This window comes from Oncorhynchus mykiss, chromosome 6, assembly GCF_013265735.2.
Source record: "Oncorhynchus mykiss isolate Arlee chromosome 6, USDA_OmykA_1.1, whole genome shotgun sequence".
NCBI lineage: Eukaryota > Metazoa > Chordata > Actinopteri > Salmoniformes > Salmonidae > Oncorhynchus > Oncorhynchus mykiss.
This window is the reverse complement of record NC_048570.1, coordinates 6,873,557-6,896,583: the sequence shown is the minus strand read 5'-3', so window position 1 is coordinate 6,896,583 and position 23,027 is coordinate 6,873,557. Positions and strand designations below refer to the sequence as shown.

General features: G+C 40.6%; 1 protein-coding gene and 1 long non-coding RNA gene across 2 annotated transcripts; one reads left to right on the top strand and one right to left on the bottom strand.

Annotated features, from left to right (window-relative positions):
* Nucleotides 1-790: 790 nt before the first annotated feature.
* Nucleotides 791-7,735, bottom strand: LOC118964793 (trichohyalin-like). The gene is made up of 4 exons (XM_036979158.1): nucleotides 7,700-7,735; nucleotides 6,259-6,940; nucleotides 5,128-5,674; nucleotides 791-956 (listed from the first exon to the last, which is right to left on the bottom strand). The coding sequence occupies exons 1-4, from the start codon at nucleotides 7,733-7,735 to the stop codon at nucleotides 806-808; spliced, it is 1,416 nt and encodes a 471-aa protein (XP_036835053.1). The 3' UTR covers nucleotides 791-805.
* Nucleotides 7,736-18,637: 10,902 nt separating this feature from the next.
* LOC118964817 lies at nucleotides 18,638-21,660 on the top strand. The gene is made up of 3 exons (XR_005051997.1): nucleotides 18,638-18,899; nucleotides 19,600-19,736; nucleotides 21,450-21,660. It is a non-coding gene; the product is annotated as an uncharacterized LOC118964817 (long non-coding RNA).
* The last annotated feature ends 1,367 nt before the right edge of the window (nucleotides 21,661-23,027 follow it).

The window sequence follows — 23,027 nt, the reverse complement described above, 5'->3', positions numbered from 1 at the left end:
CTTTGTCCCCATGTGCAGTTGCAAACTGTAGTCTGGCTTTTCTATGGTGGTTTTGGAGCAGTGGCTTCTTCCTTGCCGAGCGGCCTTTCAGGTTATGTCGATATAGGACTCGTTTACTGTGGATAAAGATATTTTTGTACCTGTTTCCTCCAGCTACTTCACAAGGTCCTTTGCTGTTGTTCTGGGATTGATTTGCACTTTTTGCACCAAAGTACGTTCATCTCTAGGAGACAGAGCACATCTCCTTCCTGAGTGGTATGACAGCTGCGTGGTCCCATGGTGTTTATACTTACATACTATTGTTTGTACAGATGAATGTGGTACCTTCAGGGGTTTGGAACTTGCTCCCAACGATGAACCAGACTTGTGGGGGTCTACAATTTTTTTTCCTGAGGTCTTGGCTGATTTCTTTCAATTTTCCCATGATGTCAAGCAAAGAGGCACTGAGTTTTAAGGTAGGCCTTGAAATACAGCCACAGGTAAACATCCAATTGCCTCAAATTATGTCAATTAGCCTATCAGAAGCTTCTAAAGCCATGACATCATTCTCTGGAATTTTCCAATCTGTTTAAATGCACATTCAACTTAGTTTATGTAAACTTCTGACCCACTGAAATTGTGATACAGTTAATCATAAGTGAAATTATCTGTCAGTACATTAATTGGGGAAAAATAACTTGTTTCATGCACAAAGTAGATGTCCTAAACAACTTACCAAAACTATAGTTTGTTAACAAGTAATTTGTGGAGTGGTTGAAAAATGAGTTTTAATGACTCCAACCTAAGTGTATGTAAACTTCCGACATCAACTGTATGCACTAGTCCTTTCTAGTGGGGCGACAAATGAGTTGAACAGGAGAAGAGGATGAGGTTGGTGGTGGAGGAAGAGCAGTGGGGGTGGTGGGTAGAACAGCTGCAGTGACGTTGATTGGTTGATCTGGCTCATCACTTGTTGACTAAAAGAAAGAAAGATTTAGACATTTGTTGGACATTGCCATAGTTCAACAGCTGAAAAGCCTTCATTAACATACTCCCAGAGATAGAAAGACATCCAGTATTCACTGAATGAAGGAGCCTATTTACAATTTCATTCATCAATTAAATAAATGATACTATAGTACATCCAATGACGTTATTATTGTAGACTATAGGCTACTCCTGTATCTACCTTCTACAATACCGTAATCATTGAATGAAGCAGGATATCCATGGTGATGGTTGGTGTGGTGGTAGTTGTAGTAGGTACATTTGGTCGGTGTGGTGATGATAGATATGGTAGGTATGGTGATGATAGGTGTGGTAGTTTGGGTAGGTAGTTGTGGTAGGTAGGTTTGGTAGGTGAGGTGATGGTAGGTGTGGTAGGTTTGATGATAGTAGAAGTGATAGTTGTGGTAGGTGTGGTATTTGTGGATTGTAGGTGTGTTGATGGTAGGTGTGATAGTTGTGGTAGGTCGATGTGGTAGTTGTGGTAGGTAGGTGTGGTAGTTGTGTTAGGTAGGTGTGGCAGTTTTGGTAGGTAGGTGTGGTCGTTGTGGTACATATGTGTGGTGGTTGTGTTAGTTAGGTTAGGTGATGGTAGGTTTTGTAGTTGTGGTGATGATATGTGTGGTGGTTGTGTTGTTTTGGTAGGTTGGTGTGGTGGTTGTGGTACATAGGCATGGTAGTTGTGGTAGTTGGGATAAGTAGGTGTGGTAGTTGTGATAGCTAGTTGTGGTAGGTAGTTGTGGTGATTAGGCTTGGGCAGTATCCAGATTTTCATATTGTCATACCATCCTTCTCTCATACCGGGGTTTACAGTATTACCGGCATAACACATGAGGGGGTGCTAAAAACACAAGAAAAACCTATTGCCCTCTATTACCAGAATGCTAACAAATTAGCACAAACTGATAGCAAATTCACATAGGCGTTGTTAGCTAAATGCTAACAACTGAAAACGAACAAACTAATTGCAAAGCAGTGGAGGCTGCTGAGGGGAAGACAACTCATAATAATGTCTGGAATGAAGTCAATTGACATATTTGATGTGGTTGATACCACTCCATTGACTCCATTCCAACCATTATTATGAGCCGTCGTCTCCTCAGCAGCTTCCACTGTTGCAAAGAAAGGCAAATCCAGCTCATAAAGTGATGTAAGGGATAATCAACGAGGGACTATGAGTTCTATGGTAAATAATGAACACTGTGGAACTGACCTTCCATGGACTTGCATTATTTTCCAGAGAACCAAAAAGCCCTGAGTTGATTATTCCTTTTATACCATGGCTATAATTTAACACATTTGCCGGTAGAAATGTGTTCAACATCCATTGAAGTAGCTAGCAAGTTTACTAGATAGCTACAGTAGTTGCCTTGGTAACAAACCAACATACTTGCTAGTTTAGATTACCAAACCATCAGTCCTAGCTTGCTATTATGAAAACCTAATTCAACAACACCAATAATGTTTTCAATTTGACATGTCCAAACGTAATTACCGTGGATTGGAGGGAAGAGGTCTGTGAACCAATATCAGTTTGTTGTTTTCATAAAAGTGGAAGCTACTGAAGTTTTAGGGAAACATTTTTCAGGTAAAGTCCATTCAAATTCATTAAAAAAATATAAAGTTAAAAAAAAATACAGAAAGTAATTGACGTTTATTAGTGGGATAAGGTTCCTGAACCAATGATAGTTTCTAGCCAGCAGTAATAGTTTCTAGCCAGCAGCATACCACCCTGCATACCACTGCTGGCTTACTTCTGAAGTTAAGCAGGGTTGGTCTAGGGCAGTCCCTGGATGGGAGACCAGATGCTGTTGGAGGGCCAGTAGGAGGCACTCTTTCTTAAAATAGGAAAAAAATATCCCAATACCCCAGGGCAGTGATTGGGGACACTGCCCTGTGTAAGGTGTTGTCTTTTGGCTGGGATGTTAAACGGGTGTCCTGACTCTCTGAGGTCATTAAAGATCCCATGACACTGATCGTAAGAGTAAAGGTGTTAACCCCGGTTTCCTGGCTAAATTCCCAATCTGGCCCTCAAACCATCTCAGTCACTTAATAATCCCCAGTTTACAATTGGCTCATTCATCCCCTCCTCTCCCCTGTAACTATTCCCCAGGTCATTACTGCAAATGAGAACGTATTCTCAGTCAATTTACCTGGTAAAATAACGGATATGTTATAGACGTTTTAAGAAAGTATTTTTAATATAAAGTCAATTTAAGTTGGTAGAATATCACCAAAGTCAAAAAATACAAAAGTTATTGCTATTGATTGGAGGCATGAGGTCCCTGAACCAATAACAGTTGGTTGTATTCATGAAAGTTATATGGAGGGGAAGATATTGATGTTTTTATTGTAAAGTGATTTATTTAACATTTTGTAGATTTTACAGAAGTAAAAATATGTAACTAATTGCATTCAAGAGGTCTCTTAACAGTGTCAAATTTGTTTGAGATCTCTGTCATGTAGTTGAGAAGTTTTTGATATTTTTCATTTAGAGGCAATTGTATGCGATGCAGTTTTAAGACGGTCCCTTAACCCTCTGAGCAGAGGATGGCACATTTTTAGCTACATTTCACCTCCTAAAAGTGAATATGACACCGAATGGTAAAAACAAGGGGTTTAACTTATTCACTATCATCAGACGAGTTAGAATATTACATTGATATATATAAATATTTTTTATTTGAGGTATTATTGAAGAGCAAAGTCTGAATCTTTAATATAAAGCTAACTTCACCTCTGTAAAACAATGTATGATTGAATCAACCAATTTTGATTCACCAATAAAAACGGTGAACTAATCTTTTAATTATAACATATCAACCCTGTTACCTATAGATAGACAGTCTAGAAATGTTTAAACTATTTACATGTGTTTGGTAAGCTTGCATTCCATTCCCCCTGTCACATGGGGATCTATGGTTGATTCTAGATGAAATAGTCAACTCTGTTACAGTCAACCCTGTCACTTTATTTGGCACTTAATAGGCACTTACTATAGTATGTATTTGTTACTTTGAGATGGAAAACATGTTTTATATTAAGTTGAACATGTGCTCTTTATGACAGAATGTTAGAATTAGGTGAAATATAAAGTTACACCCCCCAAAAGGTACTCAATTGGTGGAATGACCCGAGTACTGAACTGGAGGTGGGAGAGCTAACAATGCGTCTACTGTTGCTCTCTCCTCAGATTCTTAGAGAAGCTATTTCAATCTGATATTTCTCCTATGGTCTAAAATAGATGTGTATAGAGGACTCCTCTCTAATATAACATGTCACACATTGTATCAAACTGATGGAATGTTAGGTGTCTCATTGAAAGTCTAACATCTACCATGACTACTGGATGTTTCAATTCTAATAAATAACAAAACAATCCACACCGTAACAACAATATTGCTTTTTTAATAAATGCTTTTATTAAAGAGTAAAACTTTGCAAACAAAAATGACATCATCAAACATCACTGGCCTGACTTGAGCAGCTCTGCCCGGGGATGGAGCCAGCAACTTAGCTGCTACCGGTCCGGTCCAGGCTACCTGCAGACCTCCTCCCAGACCTCCTTTTCAGCACCTCCCCTTAACAGGAGAGGTGGTGGAAATGATCAGAGTTGCATTCAACTTGAATAAAGATGAGAAACTCTGGTCTGTGGAGCCACTGGTCTGAGGGGAGGACTTCTGTTGAAACCATTTCCATTTTTGGGATATTTTCTAGGACTGTAGAGGTGGTAAGCAGAGATGAATTTAACTAGGATACAGATGAGTCTCTGTTCTTGGGAGGAGGGTCACTGACCTTCGATGGTTTGTTGCCTGATAAAGAGGATACTTGCTGGCTTGAGGAGACTATAATGTTTTGAGGAAGAAATGTGGCTCGATGACTTAAAGAGGAGGAGGAATTATTGGGCGACACTTTTAATTACCAACGTAACCTCAGTGGAACTGTGGCTTCATCGAGTTCCAGCTCTAGGCAGACAGCACGTCAGGAAGGCTGTAAGACATCACAGAGACAGGTAAGTATCTATATATTTACATGTGTGTTGCATGTACACTAAACCCTCACATTTGGATAATGTCACTTTTTAAAGTGATGACATGTATATTACCAGTGTAAAACATGAATAGATATTTAAACATTCTTTACCTCATCCTAATTTTCTTCCAGATGCTTGGCTTTTTCTTTGTCTTGGATATTCGCTCTGATGTTTCAACCTCTTCTGGAGCTTCTAGCTGCTGGCTGTCTGGCCCCCCCTGATGGTTCTCTGGCCCCTCCTGCTGGTTCTCTGAACTCCCCTCCTGGTTCTCTGCCCATGCCTGTTGCCTCCTTGGCCTTTCCTGGTGGCCATCAGCAGATCCAGTGGGCTCTTGGCTTACTTGTTGGCCTGTGGCGACCCAGGGCAACTCCTGACCGTGGTTGTAATCGTGGCTGTGTTGGGTGGTTAGACACCGGTTGTTGATTTGAGCATCAGCCTCCAGATTCATCTGCTCCAGGTAGTTTTCCTTCATCCTCTCCCTCTCCTCCTTCAGTTGTTGATGAGTCTGTTTTTTAAGCAGGGACCGCTCTCTCCACTGCTTATTGAAATCCTCCATCTTCTTCCTTCTCTCCTCAGCCTTCAGCAGCTCCTTCCTCTTCTCCCTCTCTCTCTCTGCCCGGGTCATGGTGGATGTTAGCCTTGTGTGTCCAGGGATGGCTGGGAGGGGAGAAGAAGTAGAGTTCACATTCATCTTAGTGGATCTGATATCAACTTAAATGTAATGGACACAGGGAATGAAGAATAGAAAACACAATTGGATCTCAATGATTCTTTACTCTTTTCAGTTGAGCACGGCATGGAATTTGTCAATAAAGTGCAATAATTCCCATCCTGAATTGACCTGGCCCTAAGTTGAACATGAGTCCAGAATGGCACCTATTCTTTGTATAGTGCCAGGGCATATGTGATCACTTAGGGCCCCATGGCCACTAGTAGCCCCCGGATCCCCCCAAAACACGTTTTTGTGTGTGTGTTTTTAGGAACTCTTTCTGGGTCTCTACTTAGTCTTGAGAGTTAGACTAGTAGATGACACAAGGTACCATTTAAAAACGTGGTTGTTATCAGCAGTATTTTTCTTGTTATGTCAGTCAGTCACTCAATGAGCCATGTCAGCTAACATATTCTTTGGACAGTAGTTTTATATTGAAACAATGATGCAACATGATGACTGGTGTGGAACTTATGTGTGTAGAGGAGACTAAAGAGGATGATGTCATAAGTAGAGGGAAAACAGGTCTTACCTATGTGGACGATCTTATGGCCCTCCTCAGCCTCTCTCTGATACGTTCTCTCTATCTTTCTGAGGTTCCTCTTCTCCCATTTTTTATTCACCCAGCCCACGGCTCTCCTTCGGATACTTTTATCGGGTGGGAGAATGTCCTCCTTGTCATCTTCTTTTTCCTCCTCCTCTAACTCACCCCTCTTGTACTCAAGGATCTCCCTTCTTTCCTCTTCCACCATCTCCTCTCTTTTTTTTGCCTGTATTATTTCTTCTCTCTCTCTGATTAAAGATAAAAGGCATTTAATGGCTTTCTTTCTCTCCTCCTCTCTCTCTTCCTCTCTCTGCCTCTCCTCCTCTCTTAGTCTCAACATTTCTTTCTGTCTAGCAATTTCAATCTCTCGTTTTTTATCCTGCTCCTCTTGTTGTCTTGCCCTCTCCTGTTTTCTTTCCATCTCCAGCCGTCTTTCCTCCTTCTCCCTCCTGATTTGTTGTCCTCTTTCTATGTGTTCTCGTTCCCCCTTCAACACTTCTAACCTCCTCTCTTTACGCCTATTGAAGACTTCCCGTGCTTTTGCTTTAACATTAACTACTACATGTTTCTTCATGCTTACTTCCTTTCCTCTCTCTTCTCTTTCCCTGTACTCTTCCTCTGCTTCCTTAATCACTTCCTGCTTTTCTTCCATCTCTCTCTCCTGTTCTATCTCCAGTTCATTCTGTCCCTCAATTTCCCCAAAAATATTTGTCTGCCCTTCCTTTCTTCTTCCTGCTTCCTCCCTTTCTCTCATAATCATCTTTTCTTTCTCCATCTCTTTCTGTTGCTGATCTTTTAATTCCATCTCTCTCTGATTGTCATTGTCTTTCTCCCTTTCTTTCTCCTTCTCCTTTTGTTTCTGTCTCTCCTCTTGTTGTTGTCGTCTGTGTATCTCTTCTATCTCTCTCTGTCTCTTGTTCTCCCTCTCTCTTCCCTCCTCCATGTCAATTTGCTTCTGTTTCCATATATTTTCTTCTTCTTGATCTCTCTCAAACATGATCTTTCTCTCCTCTTGTTGTTGTCGTCTTTCTTTCTCTCCCATCTCTCTCTGTCTCTCTTTCTCTTCGATCGCTCTCTGTCTCTCTTCTTCTCTTTCTTCCTCTTCCATCTCTATTTGCTTATGTTGACATCTTTCTTCATCATTCTCTCTTTTGATCTCTCTCTGTCTCTCTTCTTCTCTTTCTTCCTCTTCCATCTCTATTTGCTTCTGTTTAAATAGTTGTTCTTCATTCTCTCTTTCAATCTCTTTCTGTCTCTCTTCTTCTCTTTCTTTCTCTTCCATCTCTATTTTCTTCTGTTTACATATTTCTTCTTCATTCTCTCTTTCAATCTCTTTCTGTCTCTCTTCTTCTCTTCCGATATGTTTTTGTCTCTTTTCCATGATCTTTCTTTTGATCTCTCTCTGTCTCTCTTTCTCCTTCTCTTGTACTTCCTCTTCCATCTCTTTTTGCTTCTGTTTACACATTTCTTCATCATTCTCTCTTTTGATCTCTCTCTGTCTCTCTTCTTCTCTTTCTTCCTCTTCCATCTCTATTTGCTTCTGTTTAAATAGTTGTTCTTCATTCTCTCTTTCAATCTCTTTCTGTCTCTCTTCTTCTCTTTTGATATGTTTTTGTCTCTTTTCCATTATCTTTCTTTTGATCTCTCTCTGTCTCTTCTCCCTCTCTCGTTCTTCCTCTTCCATCTCTATTTGCTTCTGTTTACATCTTTCTTCTTCGTGCTCTCTTTCAATCTCTTTCTGTCTCTCTTCTTCTCTTTCGATATGTTTTTGTCTCTTTTCCATGATCTTTCTTTTGATCTCTCTCTGTCTCTTCTCCCTCTCTCGTTCTTCCTCTTCCATCTCTATTTGCTTCTGTTTACATCTTTCTTCTTCGTGCTCTCTTTCAATCTCTCTCTGTCTCTCTTCTTCTCTTTCTTTCTCTTCCATCTCTATTTTCTTCTGTTTACATCTTTCTTCTTCGTGCTCTCTTTCAATCTCTTTCTGTCTCTCTTCTTCTCTTTCGATATGTTTTTGTCTCTTTTCCATTATCTTTCTTTTGATCTCTCTCTGTCTCTCTTTCTCCCTCTCTCGTTCTTCCTCTTCCATCTCTATTTGCTTCTGTTTACATCTTTCTTCTTCGTGCTCTCTTTCAATCTCTCTCTGTCTCTCTTTCTCCCTCTCTCTTTCTTCCTCTTCCATCTCTATTTGCTTCTGTTTACATCTTTCTTCTTCAATCTCTCTTTCAATCTCTCTCTGTCTCTCTTCTTCTCTTTCCATCATTTTCTGTCTCTTCTCCATTCTCTTCCTTTTGATCTCTCTCTGTCTCTCTTTCTCCCTTTCTCGTTCTTCCTCTTCCATCTCTATTTGCTTCTGTTTACATCTTTCTTCTTCAATCTCTCTTTCAATCTCTCTCTGTCTCTCTTCTTCTCTTTCCATAATTTTCTGTCTCTTCTCCATTCTCTTCCTTTTGATCTGTCTCTGTCTCTCTTTCTCCCTCTCTCTTTCTTCCTCTTCCATCTCTATGTGCTTCTGTTTGCGTCTCTCCTCTTCTTCTTCTCTCTCCATCTCCTTCTTCTTCTCATCTTCTTCTTGTCTCTGTTTTGGTATTTTCTCCATTCTCTTTCTTTCTACCTCTTTCTGTTTGTTGTGCTCACCCTCCATCTTCTCCTCCATGTCCATTTGGTTCTGTTTCCATTTATATTTGTCTGTTTCCATATTTTCTAATTCTATCTGCTGTTCCTTGATTTTCTTGAAGACTTCCTCCAATTCAGACGTATTTTTGTCATTGATGAGGGCTGTCTCCATCTCCATCTCTCTCTCCACTCTATTTTTCAACTCCTCTTCACTTCGTCTCCAATCATTTTCTCTCTCTCTGTCTCTATCAAATGTTCTCTCTGGTTCAGTCTCGTCTTTCAATCTAATCTCTTCTTTCATTCTCACAACCTCTCTGTCTAACACTAGTACATTTTGGTTAACCTGTTTCACTCTCTCATTCTGTCTTCTAAACGCTTCTTTCGCTCTTTCAAATTTGATTTTGTATTGAATCTCTTTTGTTGTCATATCTTCTTTCAGTCTCTCAACCTCTCTCTCTAACTCTTTTACCTTTTCGTTGACCAGTTTGACTTTCTCATTCTCTGCAATACGCATGTCTCTTTCTCTTTCAAATATGATTTCCTTCTCAATCTCTTTTAATCTCTCAATCTCTCGTTCTAACGATTTTATCGTTTCTTCTGCCTGTTCCACTTTCTTCTTCATTTCTTGTCTTTCCAATTCTGCTTTTCTCTTCCTTTCCATCTCCCTTTCTCTCTCTTTTTCCCTCTCTCTTTCCCTCTCTCTTCCTGTTTCAATAGGTTTGTTGTTCCAGGCCAGTCTTGGTCGCTGATCCTCCATGACTTTCTGCCATAGCCTCAATCTCTCAATCTCTTGCTTCATTTTAAAAGGTTAAATTAGTGATAATCTATTAACAAGACATACTTTCAAAGGATTTGCAGAGAATGATACACAGAAATACAACCTAGAGCTAGGTAATTGAATCAAACACTGGACAACATCAATAGCAGGGTCATGTTGATCAATTCATCTGGACAATTCATTGTCAATTAATGTATTGACATGGTTTGAAAAAATTATGAGACATTTTATGGAATCAATTATGTCCAAAATGTGTACAAATACAAACACACAACCTTCTTGCACATTCAGTTAGGGGTTTGAGAAATTCCTGTTACAATTTGTGTGATGTTACAACAATGTTGCCTCTGATGTTTATGCTTGTAGAAATTACTCCTACAAATGATGCTTCACTAATGCAACTATTTACAACCTGCACAGATACAGTTATCAACAACAACAACAGTAATGACGTTAATAAGGAAGTGGATATTCAACCGGCAGAAGAAAGGCATAGGGGTTGAGATAAATGAAGGTTAGGTTCAGGACCTAGGGTTGGGTTAAGGTAAAGGTTAGGTATAGTTTCAGTGAGGTTAAGGTAAGGGTTAAGGAAAGGAATAAAAGTTAACATTGGGTTAGCGTACCGCTGTCTGCCACTATTCATTTTCAGCTGGGTAAATATACACTGCCTTTTAATAATAACAATGACATGTCTTACGTGGGCCAGTTGTAGGTCCACCATCAGTAGATCCAGCAGTTGTTTGAGTCTGTGGATCTCCTGCAGTTTTCTCTGGTACTCCATTGCTTCTGTGGCTCTCTCTGCTTCCCTCTGTCTCTCTGCTTCTCTCTGTCTCTCTGCCTCCCTCTGTCTCTCTGCCTCCCTCTGTCTCTCTGCTTCTCTCTGTCTCTCTGCTTCTCTCTGTCTCTCTGCCTCTCTCTCTCTCTCTGCATCTCTCTCTCTCTCTGCCTCTCTCTGGCTCTCTTCCTCCCTCTGGCTCTCTGCCTCCCTCTGGCTCTCTGCCTCCCTCTGGCTCTCTGCCTCCCTCAGTCTCAGGATCTCAGCCTTCCACTCTTTCATGATACCCCTTTCTACTCTTCTTCTCCTCCTTTCATCTTTTAAAAGGGCTCGGAGATGGTCTGTCTCAGACTCTAATTGTTCAATGATCTTGTCCTTCTCTGTTCCACCATTCCTCTTCTTCTTTTCCTCCTCCCAGAGGCACACTTGAAGTCTGCCCATCTCCTTCTTCTGATTTCGGATCGTTCGATCCTTCCCCATCAACTCAAGCATGTGGGCTTCCTTCTCTGTACAGGTCTTCTTCTCTTCTCTCGGGAAGTAAACCTCCATCTCTGCCTGCTTGTAGCTGGGAGCAAAGGAATGTCAACACATTATTTAGGAAGTGAACTCAGACAATTTACTACAATATTAAAATAATAATTTAACTTCTGCTCAATTAATAATACTTTAATACTTTAATAATAATCAATTAATACTTTAATAACACAAATCACACAACTGTGACTTACAGTACGTGAATGTGATGAGTTGACTGTCCATGATGGCCAGAGGTGGGTAATGTGTCACTCTGGTCCAGGACGTTACGTACAGCTTGCAGACACTGAGCCTTCCTTCAGCAAGCCGCACATAATGCCCTGTACCAGAGCTAGGTTATGTGATGAATGACTTACAGACTGTTCCACATGATAGGAGGGGGTAAGAAGACAGTCCCAGTAGGAGACGGAGATCGTCCAGAAGAAGAAGAGGTGTCCATCTCGTCAGAGACTGCAGGAAAGGTCTACAAGTTTTATTTCTGGAAAATAAAGAGATGCCTTCGTTCAGCAACAATGTGTGTTTCTATGTTTCTGTCACTAGATGGTGCCATTGTACACAACATTTACTCACCAGGTCAGTGAATTCAGAAACAGTCTTCAGAGTTGAGTCCTCAAGCTCTAGCCTACAACCCATCATGCATTGCATCAGCACAACTAATATAATAATACCTCATCACAACTTCATAATCACAGTACACCTGGATTGTGTTCACAAAGTGTTTCAGGGTAGGAGTGCTGATCTAGGATCAGGTCGCCTCCTGTCCATCAAAACGTATTCAGTTTAATTTAAAAGACCAAACTGATTATTGATCAGCACTCCTTCTATGAGACTTTGTGAATATGAGCCTATGTGAAAGAACCGTTCTGGCATATGCTGGCTAGACAGTACACAGACAATTCAGATAGTCCGACAGACAGACAGAAGAGTAGATACAGATGGAGTGATTGATAGCAACAGAAATAACGAAGCGGATGGTTAATGTATTGTAAACTTTTGTAAATATTTGACTCACCTCAAATCACACGTGTCAAACCTCAGTTTTAGTGTTGAACCGAATAATATCCTCGGCATTAACTTTCTCTGGTCTGGAGCTGTATTGTTGCGTCATTTGGAACGCTTGAGCGTCATAATCCGTTCACCGCGCCTGCTTGATTGACAGCTAGGGGTTCTCCTGCGCATCAGTGTCCAAAAGTCGATAATGTTTAGCTACTCATAATTGATAAAGTCATTTATAACTATTTTCACTTGACTTTTATTTCGTGTATTTTTGCCTAAGGTTATTTGGAATTCTATGTTGTGTGATTTGTCTTTGTATGGGCCTAAAGTTCAATGAAATACAAACAGCAAACATAGCCTAAAAAAATTTCCCACACAAATACAAATGTGGGTGTTTAGTGAGAACACAAAATAATAACATTACAGCCATAACTGTACAAACAAACATACAATCACATCTCTCCCCACTATTTATTATTTCTGCAGTGAGGATTCACCCCCTTTAGATAATGGTGTTGTAATTTATCTACAGAAAAACGTTGTTCTGAGCTCAACAAGCAGTAGTAGCAGTTTGCAAATCATAGAGCCAGATGAATGGCTCTTTCACCGATGCAATTCGGTTCCCGAGGTTCAACAAAAAGATCCGTTCAAAAAATCGTGAGCTGGAGGAGCGTTCGTCCAACTTCTCATCCAAGTAAATGGCAGCAGCGCATCATCCATCCGATGAACTCCCAAGGGACTGGGAGGATAGTTTACGATGCAACAAGCGTTTGGGGAGGACATTCATTGTAACGCAATGACTGTTTTTAAATTCTTGAGGGACTCTTGTTCCAGGGGAAATCTCAGCAGTGATGTCTCTGCTGTGCGTCAGAGGTGGGATCTTTTCCTTCTTCCCTATGCTTATTATACTGTACATATCGGTCACATTAATGACATTGCAGTCAGGAAAGTTGTCTGTAGGCTATTGGGGAGATGCGCATAGCCCGTTGAGTTGTCACGTTCCAGTCCAAACTTGACCTGGGATGTGAGAAGGGAGCTATTCTATAACACATGTAGATGACATGTTGTCTTTATATGTAGATTATATTTTGGTTTTATATTTCATATTTGATTGATGATTAGGCCTATGACTTTTGATTCCACTTTGGGTACCTTGCACCATATTGTCCTCTCTTGCTATATCTTAAACTTTATGCCCTTGTGCAGATCTTCTCTCTAAACAATATTCATGATAGTTTGAATGAGTTGAGTAAACTACACTGTTGTTAGCTTCTCAGTCTGTACTGTACTGTCCCTGGAAGACTCTCCACATAGTTCACCTAGATCCAGTCCACTTTGTTCCACTGGTCAACTAATCATCCAAACCTCTGATTAGTGAATCAGGTGTGCTGGTGGTGGAATACATGATATGAACTGGTTAGGGGGAGGACAGGTTTGAGAAGGGAAAGACTAAATGGACTTTTCTGACCAACATCCCATTGACAGCCCATCTGGCCAAAATTTAAAACGGACTCTAACCTTAACCCTAACATGAACCCTAACATGAACCCTAACATGAACCCTAACATTAACCCTAACATTAACCCTAACATTAACCAAACCCTTAAGCCTTAAAGGTAGTCTCATCAGTCATCAGACTGTAGTTTCTCCCTGTGTGTCCAGTAAACCTCCTCTCATCATGGGTGTGATTCAGACTGTAGTTTCTCCCTGTGTGTCCAGTAAACCTCCTCTTATCATGGGTGTGATTCAGACTGTAGTTTCTCCCTGTGTGTCCAGTAAACCTCCTCTCATCATGGGTGTGATTCAGACTGTAGTTTCTCCCTGTGTGTCCAGTAAACCTCCTCTTATCATGGGTGTGATTCAGACTGTAGTTTCTCCCTGTGTGTCCAGTAAACCTCCTCTGATCATGGGTGTGATTCAGACTGTAGTTTCTCCCTGTGTGTCCAGTAAACCTCCTCTCATCATGGGTGTGATTCAGCCTGTAGTTTCTCCCTGTGTGTCCAGTAAACCTCCTCTCATCATGGGTGTGATTCAGACTGTAGTTTCTCCCTGTGTGTCCAGGAAACCTCCTCTCATCATGGGTGGGATTCAGGCTGAAGCTGGAGAGGCCAGTAGCAACCACCCTGACCACTTTATTACTAGTTGGGGCTGGATAGTATCTCTAGAGTTACAGTAAGGCATTTCCATGTAAAATGATTGTCTATTAGGTATTGGTTGTGAAATGGTTAGATATTACTTGTTAGATATTTCTGTACTTTCAGAACTAGAAGCACAAGCAGTTCGCTACAGTCGCAATAACATTTGCTAACCATGTGTTGTGAAGAGTAAAATTTGATTTGATTTGAGCACCAATTATGACGTTCATAGGAGCATGTGTAATTGGGTGTGAAATGAAATCTAAGAGTGTATATTTGTGGTAAATGTAATTCTAGATACATTTTTCAACCAGTGAAGGCTTTGATTTCTGGGTCAACAGATGGAAAAGGGATCTTAGAAAACATCACCAGAAAAAGTCTTAAAAGGTCCAATATCAGAACTACATAAAAACAGAATCATGTTGACATAAAGACCCCGACTACTAATATCAACACTTACATTTGGTTTTGGAGAAATCATTAACCTTCTTTAAGTTTCAGAAATACTACCTTGTGCCTTGTAATTACGTTACCAAAAACCCACATAACTTCAAGATATTTTCACATTTGTCATTGTGAGGAGGGGGATAATGAAAGTTCACAGAAGTAATGGTGGAGCTAACAATTAGTTCTAGTGATTTTTCTGATGTATATTTTTTGGGTGAATTATTAAGTGATTAAAAATCGTAATTCCGTTACCAAAATGCTAGTGGAATTACCAAGAAATCTGTAACCGAATTACTGCAACTGAATTGGCTGAAATGGGAAATCATAATAGTCACAAACCACAATTGGGTCACCTGGTACGGTCCTCCTTTCCACTGGCATATTGTTCAGCTCATAACAGTTTTCTTTCTCTTCTCTGGTGGTCAAATTAACAGTGTTAAAACATTCTGTCTGGACAATCTCTCTCTGCATGCTGAGAGTGTTTGGTGCATGCTGGGAATTGTATGAGTGAGTGTTGTGTAGAGTTACATATCCTGCTTTTTCTTTTACATTTATTTTTCTTGGTGGTGTCTTTTTTCTCTTCCTATGCATCATTGAGGTTATCAGTATTTTTATTTAGTTGTTGTGGTAGAATTAAGTAGATTATTTTTCATGTTGAAATTGGCTTTGGCGGGGGTGGCGACCCACATGGGGATGCCGTCCCTGTCACTTCAGCACGGCTGTAGGTGTGTTACTGAAGCTACTGTCACTGTGGAGGAGTTTCTGGTCGCCGTAGGAGAGAAGGTGGGATATGAGAATGTTGCTTATGCGTCACGGATGAATAAAGGGGTGGTGGTTTTGCTTAAAGAAGAGAGTCTTGTAGATCGTATGGTTGAGCATGGCGTACTTCTTAAAGAAGAGAGTCTTGTAGATCGTATGGTTGAGCATGGTGTACTTCTTAAAGAAGAGAGTCTTGTAGATCGTATGGTTGAGCATGGCGTACTTCTTAAAGATGAGAGTCTTGTAGATCGTATGGTTGAGCATGGCGTACTTCTTAAAGAAGAGAGTCTTGTTGATCGTATGGTTGAGCATGGCGTACTTCTTAAAGAAGAGAGTCTTGTAGATCGTATGGTTGAGCATGGCGTACTTCTTAAAGAAGAGAGTCTTGTAGATCGTATGGTTGAGCATGGCGTACTTCTTAAAGAAGAGAGTCTTGTAGATCGTATGGTTGAGCATGGCGTACTTCTTAAAGAAGAGAGTCTTGTAGATCGTATGGTTGAGCATGGTGTACTTCTTAAAGAAGAGAGTCTTGTAGATCGTATGGTTGAGCATGGCGTACTTCTTAAAGGAATGTTTATTCAAGTTACGGCGCTTTTCTCTCCGTCAACAAGGGTAACGATTTCGAATGTACCGCCGTTTATACCCAATGAGCTGTTGGAGCATCCCTCACCACATTCTGAGGGTGCCACTGGTGGCACAAGCATGTCAGAGCTAACCTTTGGAGAAGAAATGTCCGAACCCTCTGAAGAAGAAAGGCATTCTGAAGATGCCTCTGGTAGCACAATCTCCAGCAACAGTCACAGAACCCTTGACCTTGACTATCCACCGACTGTGGACAGTGACTTATTGTCACTGAGTGTACCGAACATGTAACAGGCATGTTTTCCTACGGGGTCTTTGAATTCCCCTAATTCTCTTTAGAGAATAGTCTTTGCACTGGAATGTTTGGTGACATATGTATTGCATACCTCATTTAGTTTCTTTGCAGTATGCAACTGTAATTCAGCAGGGGAGAATGTAACAGGGTTGGTTATGTTTCCACTTGCCTCTAAAGAAATGTGTATTTAATGTTCAAGCGTTCTTATTGGTTCGTTCAACTCTGATGACAATAAGGCGTGATGTGATTGGCCCGCTTGCAGATCGCGAACGTCAGGTCTCCCCAGTATGAAAATGTGATGCAAGGGGTAGGTCACGTTCTGGATACTATTTCCTATTTTACAATGTGTACAAGTTTGCTGTATGTTACTGATTTATACATGTGTGTGTATATGGTACTTGTTAGGGATTGAGGGGCTTTCTGGGATGTGCTTTGGTAAATGATTGCTGTATATAAGTGGGTTAGTTAGCATGCTCCGATGTAATGGTCACATAAGCCCACTGCTAACACAGTTGTTTTCATGCTACAGATTTTACCATTGACAGCCATCAACATCATTAGGCCCTTCACAACTAACCTGCTGTTTCCTATTGAACAACAGATAATAATGCTCAACTGGGACCACTGGCTGGGGTGATTTATTAGAACAAAACACAACGCAAGGAGAGAACGATTAACATCTGTTACACTAACAACAGTGTAGTTAACTCAACTCATTCAAACTATCATGACTATTGTTTAGAGAGAAGATCTGCACAAGGGCATAAAGTTTAAGATATAGCAAGAGAGGACAATATGGTGCAAGGTAGCCAAAGTGGAATCAAAAGTCATAGGCCTAATCATCAATCAAATATGAAATATAAAACCAAAATATAATCTACATATAAATGTAGTAGAGTTGAAAAGGTTATTCCATCAAACTTCTAATGATTAGAATAGTACACAAGGCAGAACAGAACAGCCAGGTTGGGGGGTCAGTGGCCCAAGCCCGCGAACAGGAATATTCCAAGTTCAGACAGAAGGGGGGGAGTCAGATCGTTATGATCGCCAGGAAATTTACTTTTGGTGTCTATTTTTAATTGTTGCGCTACTGGTGCTGCCTGTTGATGTTAGGTAGGGAACTACAGTAGCTGAATGATGTTAACATCATCTTAAATGTATTTTATTTCATCTGATTGCTTGCGTCACCTACTAACACCCTGGTACAACCCGTAGCTCCGGTTCTCCTCAGTCTGAGAAAACACTGAGAGAAAGGTATGTGTTGCAGATTACTCCTTTGTAGAAGTCCATAACGTGAAATAAATAAAACATCCCGATGTTAATGCTGTAGATATTGTTATAAGGGAGTGTGAGACTATTGAAACATGTAACTTTCAGAGTTTTATTGTTATTAAGATAGTTTACAGAGTGCTAAAAGTGCTGCTGTTGCTAGCTAGCATGCCTTTCTGTGATGCAGACGGTTAGCTGCCCACTGGTGCTGGCTTTGCATTATGGGAGATGTCGTTTTGTCCGGTCTGAATGGGATAGAGGCGATTTCACGTTGTAACTTGTTTGTGTTGCAGTGTTTTTGTACATGAGTTGTTGTATTTTGGTACTGTCAACACTGAAAGCACCTAGCAATGTATTGGGGATGTGAGACAGGATATGTGTTTTACCTTTCTTCATGCTCGAAAGGGGTATAATGAAAGAGTGGAAGGCTGAGTCAGAGAGCCAGAGGGAGTCAGAGTGCCACAGAGGGAGTCAGAGTGCCACAGAGGGAGTCAGAGTGCCACAGAGGGAGTCAGAGTGCCACAGAGGGAGTCAGAGTGCCAGAGAGAAGCAGAGAGAGCCACAGAAGCAATGGAGCACCAGAGAAAACTGCAGGAGATCCACAGACTCAAACAACTGCTGGATCTACTGATGATGGACCTACAACTGGCCCACGTAAGACATGTCATTGTTATTATTAAAAGGCAGTGTATATTTACCCAGCTGAAAATGAATAGTGGCAGACAGCGGTACGCTAACCCAATGTTAACTTTTATTCCTTTCCTTAACCCTTACCTTAACCTCACTGAAACTATACCTAACCTCTCTGAAACTATACCTAACCTTTACCTTAACCCAACCCTAGGTCCTGAACCTAACCTTCATTTATCTCAACCCCTATGCCTTTCTTCTGCCGGTTGAATATCCACTTCCTTATTAACGTCATTACTGTTGTTGTTGTTGACTGTATCTGTGCAGGTTGTAAATAACTGCATTAGTGAAACATCATTTGTAGGAGTAATTTCTACAATAATAAACATCAGAGGCAACATTGTTGTAACAAATTGCATTGGGAATTTCTGAAACCCCTAACTGAATGGGCAAGAAGGTTGTGTGTTTGTATTTGTACACATTGTGGACATAATTGATTCCGTAAAATGTCTCATATTTGCAATGGGAATTTCATTTTGCTTCAGTCAGAGAGAGAGAGAAGATAAGAGGCAACGAAAAGAGACGAGATGGCGGAAGAGGAAAGAAGGGAGATCCTTGAGAAGAGGGGTGAGTTAGAGAACACTGAAGAGGAGGAGGAGAAGGACGATGACAAGGAGGACATCCTCCCACCTGATAAAAGTATCTGAAGGAGAGCTGTGGGCTGGGTAAATAAGAAGTGGGAGAAGAGGAACATCAGAAAGATAGAGAGAACGTATCAGAGAGAGGCTGAGGAGGGCCATAAGATCGTCCACATAGGTAAGACCTGTTTTCCCTCTGCTTATGACATCATCCTCTGTAGTCTCCTCTACACACATACGTTCCACACCAGTCATCATGTTGCATCATTGTTTCAATATAAAACTACTGTCCAAAATGGTCAAGCTGATCTGGTATCAACTTAAAATGTAATGTACACAGGGAATTTAGAATGGAAAACTCAACTGGATCTCAATGACCCTGGTCTAAAGTAGTGCATCATAGCCTTTTGAGGCCCTAAGAAACATTTTGTTCAGGTTTTTGACTACATTTCCTCCCAATCTACACTTTGCAACGGGGCGTAGAGAACATATTGCATTTTTTAAACAAGTTTGCTGCAATTCTACACATTTTCCCATGGGGTGGAGAGAAGAATTAGAAGTTTTAAACCTAATTTCCTTCAATTCTACACATTTTGCCATGACTTATGGCATGTTAAGATAATATCTGAATGAAATTGACTAACAAAATTAGTGGGGGCTCACTGTAGTTCAAGGCCCCTGGGTAATTTGACCAAAAAAGGTTTTTGGGGGGGTCAGGGGGCCCCTAGTTGCCATGGGGCCCTAAGCAATCGCATATGCCTAGAGGCCCTGCACTTTACAAAGAATAGGTGCCATTTGGGACTCATGTTAAACTTTGGGTCAGGTCAATTCGGGAATTATTTAAATGTATTGACAAATTCCGTGCCTTCCTCAAGAAGAACCAGCAGGAGGGGCCAGAGAACCATCAGGGGGGGCCAGACAGCCAGCAGCTAGAAGCTCCAGAAGAGGCTGAAACATCAGAGCCAACCTCCAAGAACAAGAAAAGGCCAAGCATCTGGAAGAAAATTAGGATGGGGTAAAGAATGTTTAAACATCTATTCATGTTTTACACTGTTAATATACATGTCATCACTTTAAAAAGTGACATTATCCAAATGTGAGGGTTTAGTGTACATGCATCACACATGTAAATATATAGTTATATATAAATATATATATATATATATTTTCCACCATAATTTGCAAATAAATTCGTTAAAAATCCTACAATGTGATTTTCTGGATTTTTTTTCCCTCATTTTGTCTGTCATAGTTGAAGTGTACCTATGATGAAAATTACAGGCCTCTCTCATCTTTTTAAGTGGGAGAACTTGCACAATTGGTGGCTGACTAAATACTTTTTTGGCACACTGTATCTTCCAAGCCATATGACTTTCATGAATACAACTGTAATTGGTTCAGGGACCTCGTCCCTCCAATCAATAGCTATTACTTTTGTATTTTTTTAAAACTTTGGTGATATTCTACCAACTTAAATTGACTTTACATTAAAGATACTTTCTTAAAACGTCAATAGCTTCCACCCCATATTACTTTAATGAATACAAACAACTGTCATTGGTTCAGGAACCTCATCCCACTAATAAACGTCAACTACTTTTGGTATTGTTTTTACTTTTAATTTTTTTAATGAATTTGAATGGACTTTACCTGAAAAATGCTTCCCTAAAACTTCAGTAGCTTCCACTTTTGTGAAAACAACTAACTGATATTGGTTCATGGACCTCTTCCCTCCAATCCACAGTAATTACGTTTGAACTTCTGAATCAAAGATGTGGTTTCCATGTGTTTGATACCACTCAGTTGACTTCATTCCAGACATTATTATGAGCTGTCTTCCCCTCAGCAGCCTCCACTGCTTTGCAATTAGTGTGTTTGTTTTCCGTTGTTAGCATTTAGCTAACAGCGTCTATGTGAATTTGCTATCAGTTTGTGCTAATTTGTTAGCATTCTGGTAATAGAGGGCAATAGGTTTTTCTTGTGTTTTTAGCACCCCCTCATGTGCTATGCCGGTAATACTGTAAATCCCGGTATGAGAGAAGGATGGTATGACAATATGAACATCTGGATACCGCCCAAGCCTAATCACCACAACTACCACACCTACCACAACTACTTATCCCAACTACCACAACTTCCACCCCTATGTACCACAACAACCACACCTAACATAACCACACCTACCATCACCGTATCTACCATCATCACAAATACCATACCATAATTACTTCACCTCACCACACCTACCATCATCACATCTACCATAACCACACCTACCATCACCATACCTACCGTCACTACACCTACCATCATTACACCTACCATTCCTACAATCACCACACCTATCACACCTACCATCACCACACCTACCATCATTACACCTACCATCATTACACCTACCATCACCACACCTACCATCATTACACCTACCATCATTACACCTACCATCACCACACCTACCATTGTAATTGTGGATGGATATCCTGCTTCATTCAATGATGACGGTATTGTAGAAGGTAGATACAGGAGTAGCCTATAGTCTACAATAATAACGTCATTGAATGTACTATAGTATCATTTATTTAATTGATGAATGAAATTGTAAATAGGCTCCTTCATTCAGTGAATACTGGATGTCTTTCTATCTCTGGGAGTATGTTAATGAAGGCTTTTCAGCTGTTGAACTATGGCAATGTCCAACAAATGTCTAAATCTTTCTTTCTTTTAGTCAACAAGTGATGAGCCAGATCAACCAATCAACGTCACTGCAGCTGTTCTACCCACCACCCCCACTGCTCTTCCTCCACCACCAACCTCATCCTCTTCTCCTGTTCAACTCATTTGTCGCCCCACTAGAAAGGACTAGTGCATACAGTTGATGTCGGAAGTTTACATACACTTAGGTTGGAGTCATTAAAACTCATTTTTCAACCACTCCACAAATTTCTTGTTAACAAACTATAGTTTTGGTAAGTTGTTTAGGACATCTACTTTGTGCATGAAACAAGTTATTTTTCCCCAATTAATGTACTGACAGATAATTTCACTTATGATTAACTGTATCACAATTTCAGTGGGTCAGAAGTTTACATAAACTAAGTTGAATGTGCATTTAAACAGATTGGAAAATTCCAGAAAATGATGTCATGGCTTTAGAAGCTTCTGATAGGCTAATTGACATAATTTGAGGCAATTGGATGTTTACCTGTGGATGTATTTCAAGGCCTACCTTAAAACTCAGTGCCTCTTTGCTTGACATCATGGGAAAATTGAAAGAAATCAGCCAAGACCTCAGGAAAAAAAATTGTAGACCCCCACAAGTCTGGTTCATCGTTGGGAGCAAGTTCCAAACCCCTGAAGGTACCACATTCATCTGTACAAACAATAGTACGCAAGTATAAACACCATGGGACCACGCAGCAGTCATACCGCTCAGGAAGGAGATGTGCTCTGTCTCCTAGAGATGAACATACGTTGGTGCAAAAAGTGCAAATCAATCCCAGAACAACAGCAAAGGACCTTGTGAAGTAGCTGGAGGAAACAGGTACAAAAATATCTTTATCCACAGTAAAACGAGTCCTATATCGACATAACCTAAAAGGCCACTCGGCAAGGAAGAAGCCACTGCTCCAAAACCACCATAGCCAGACTACAGTTTGCAACTGCACATGGGGACAAAGATTGTACTTTTTGAAGAAATGTCCTCTGGTCTAATGAAACAAAAATAGAACTCTTTGGCCATAATGACCATCGTTATGTTTGGAGGAAAAAAGGGAAAGGCTTGCAAGCTGAAGAACACCATCCCAACCGCGAAGCACAGGGGTGGCAGCATCATGTTGTGGGGGTGCTTTGCTGCAGAAGGGACTGGTGCATTTCACAAAATAGATGGAATCATGAGGCAGGGAAATTTATATGGATATATTGAAGCAACATCTCAAGGCATCAGTCAGGAAGTTAAAGCTTAGTCACAAATGGGTCTTCCAATTGGACAATGACACCAAGCATACTTCCAAAGTTGTGGCTAAATGTTCAGTCCAACTCCTTTTCCCCAATTTACCGTGTTTAGGAATAATACATTCCTGGTAAACTCTGTCGTCCTTCCCAGCACCTACGATCACAGACCTTTTTCACTCCACGGGGAGTTGAGATGTAGCAGGGTGCTGCGTTCCCTCCTCCATGAGGCGAACATAACATTCGGTTACAGATTTTTTGGTTACGGAATTATGAGTTTTAACCACTTAATAATTCACAAACAAAATATACATCAGAAACCTCCAACATTACTTGTTACTTCTGTGAACTTTCA

Bases quoted from the DNA above. Each gene is read 5' to 3' on its own strand.
- LOC118964793 (XM_036979158.1), bottom strand. From the start codon at position 7,735: ATGTGTAAACAGAAGCAAAAAGAGATGGAAGAGGAA. The intron at 6,941-7,699 runs GTACAAGAGAAG...AATGAACTGGAG, and splicing joins AAAAAGAGATGGAAGAGGAA to ATAGAACAGGAGAGAGAGAT. The intron at 957-5,127 runs GTAAAGAATGTT...TCTTTCTTTTAG, and splicing joins TGGAAGAAAATTAGGATGAG to TCAACAAGTGATGAGCCAGA.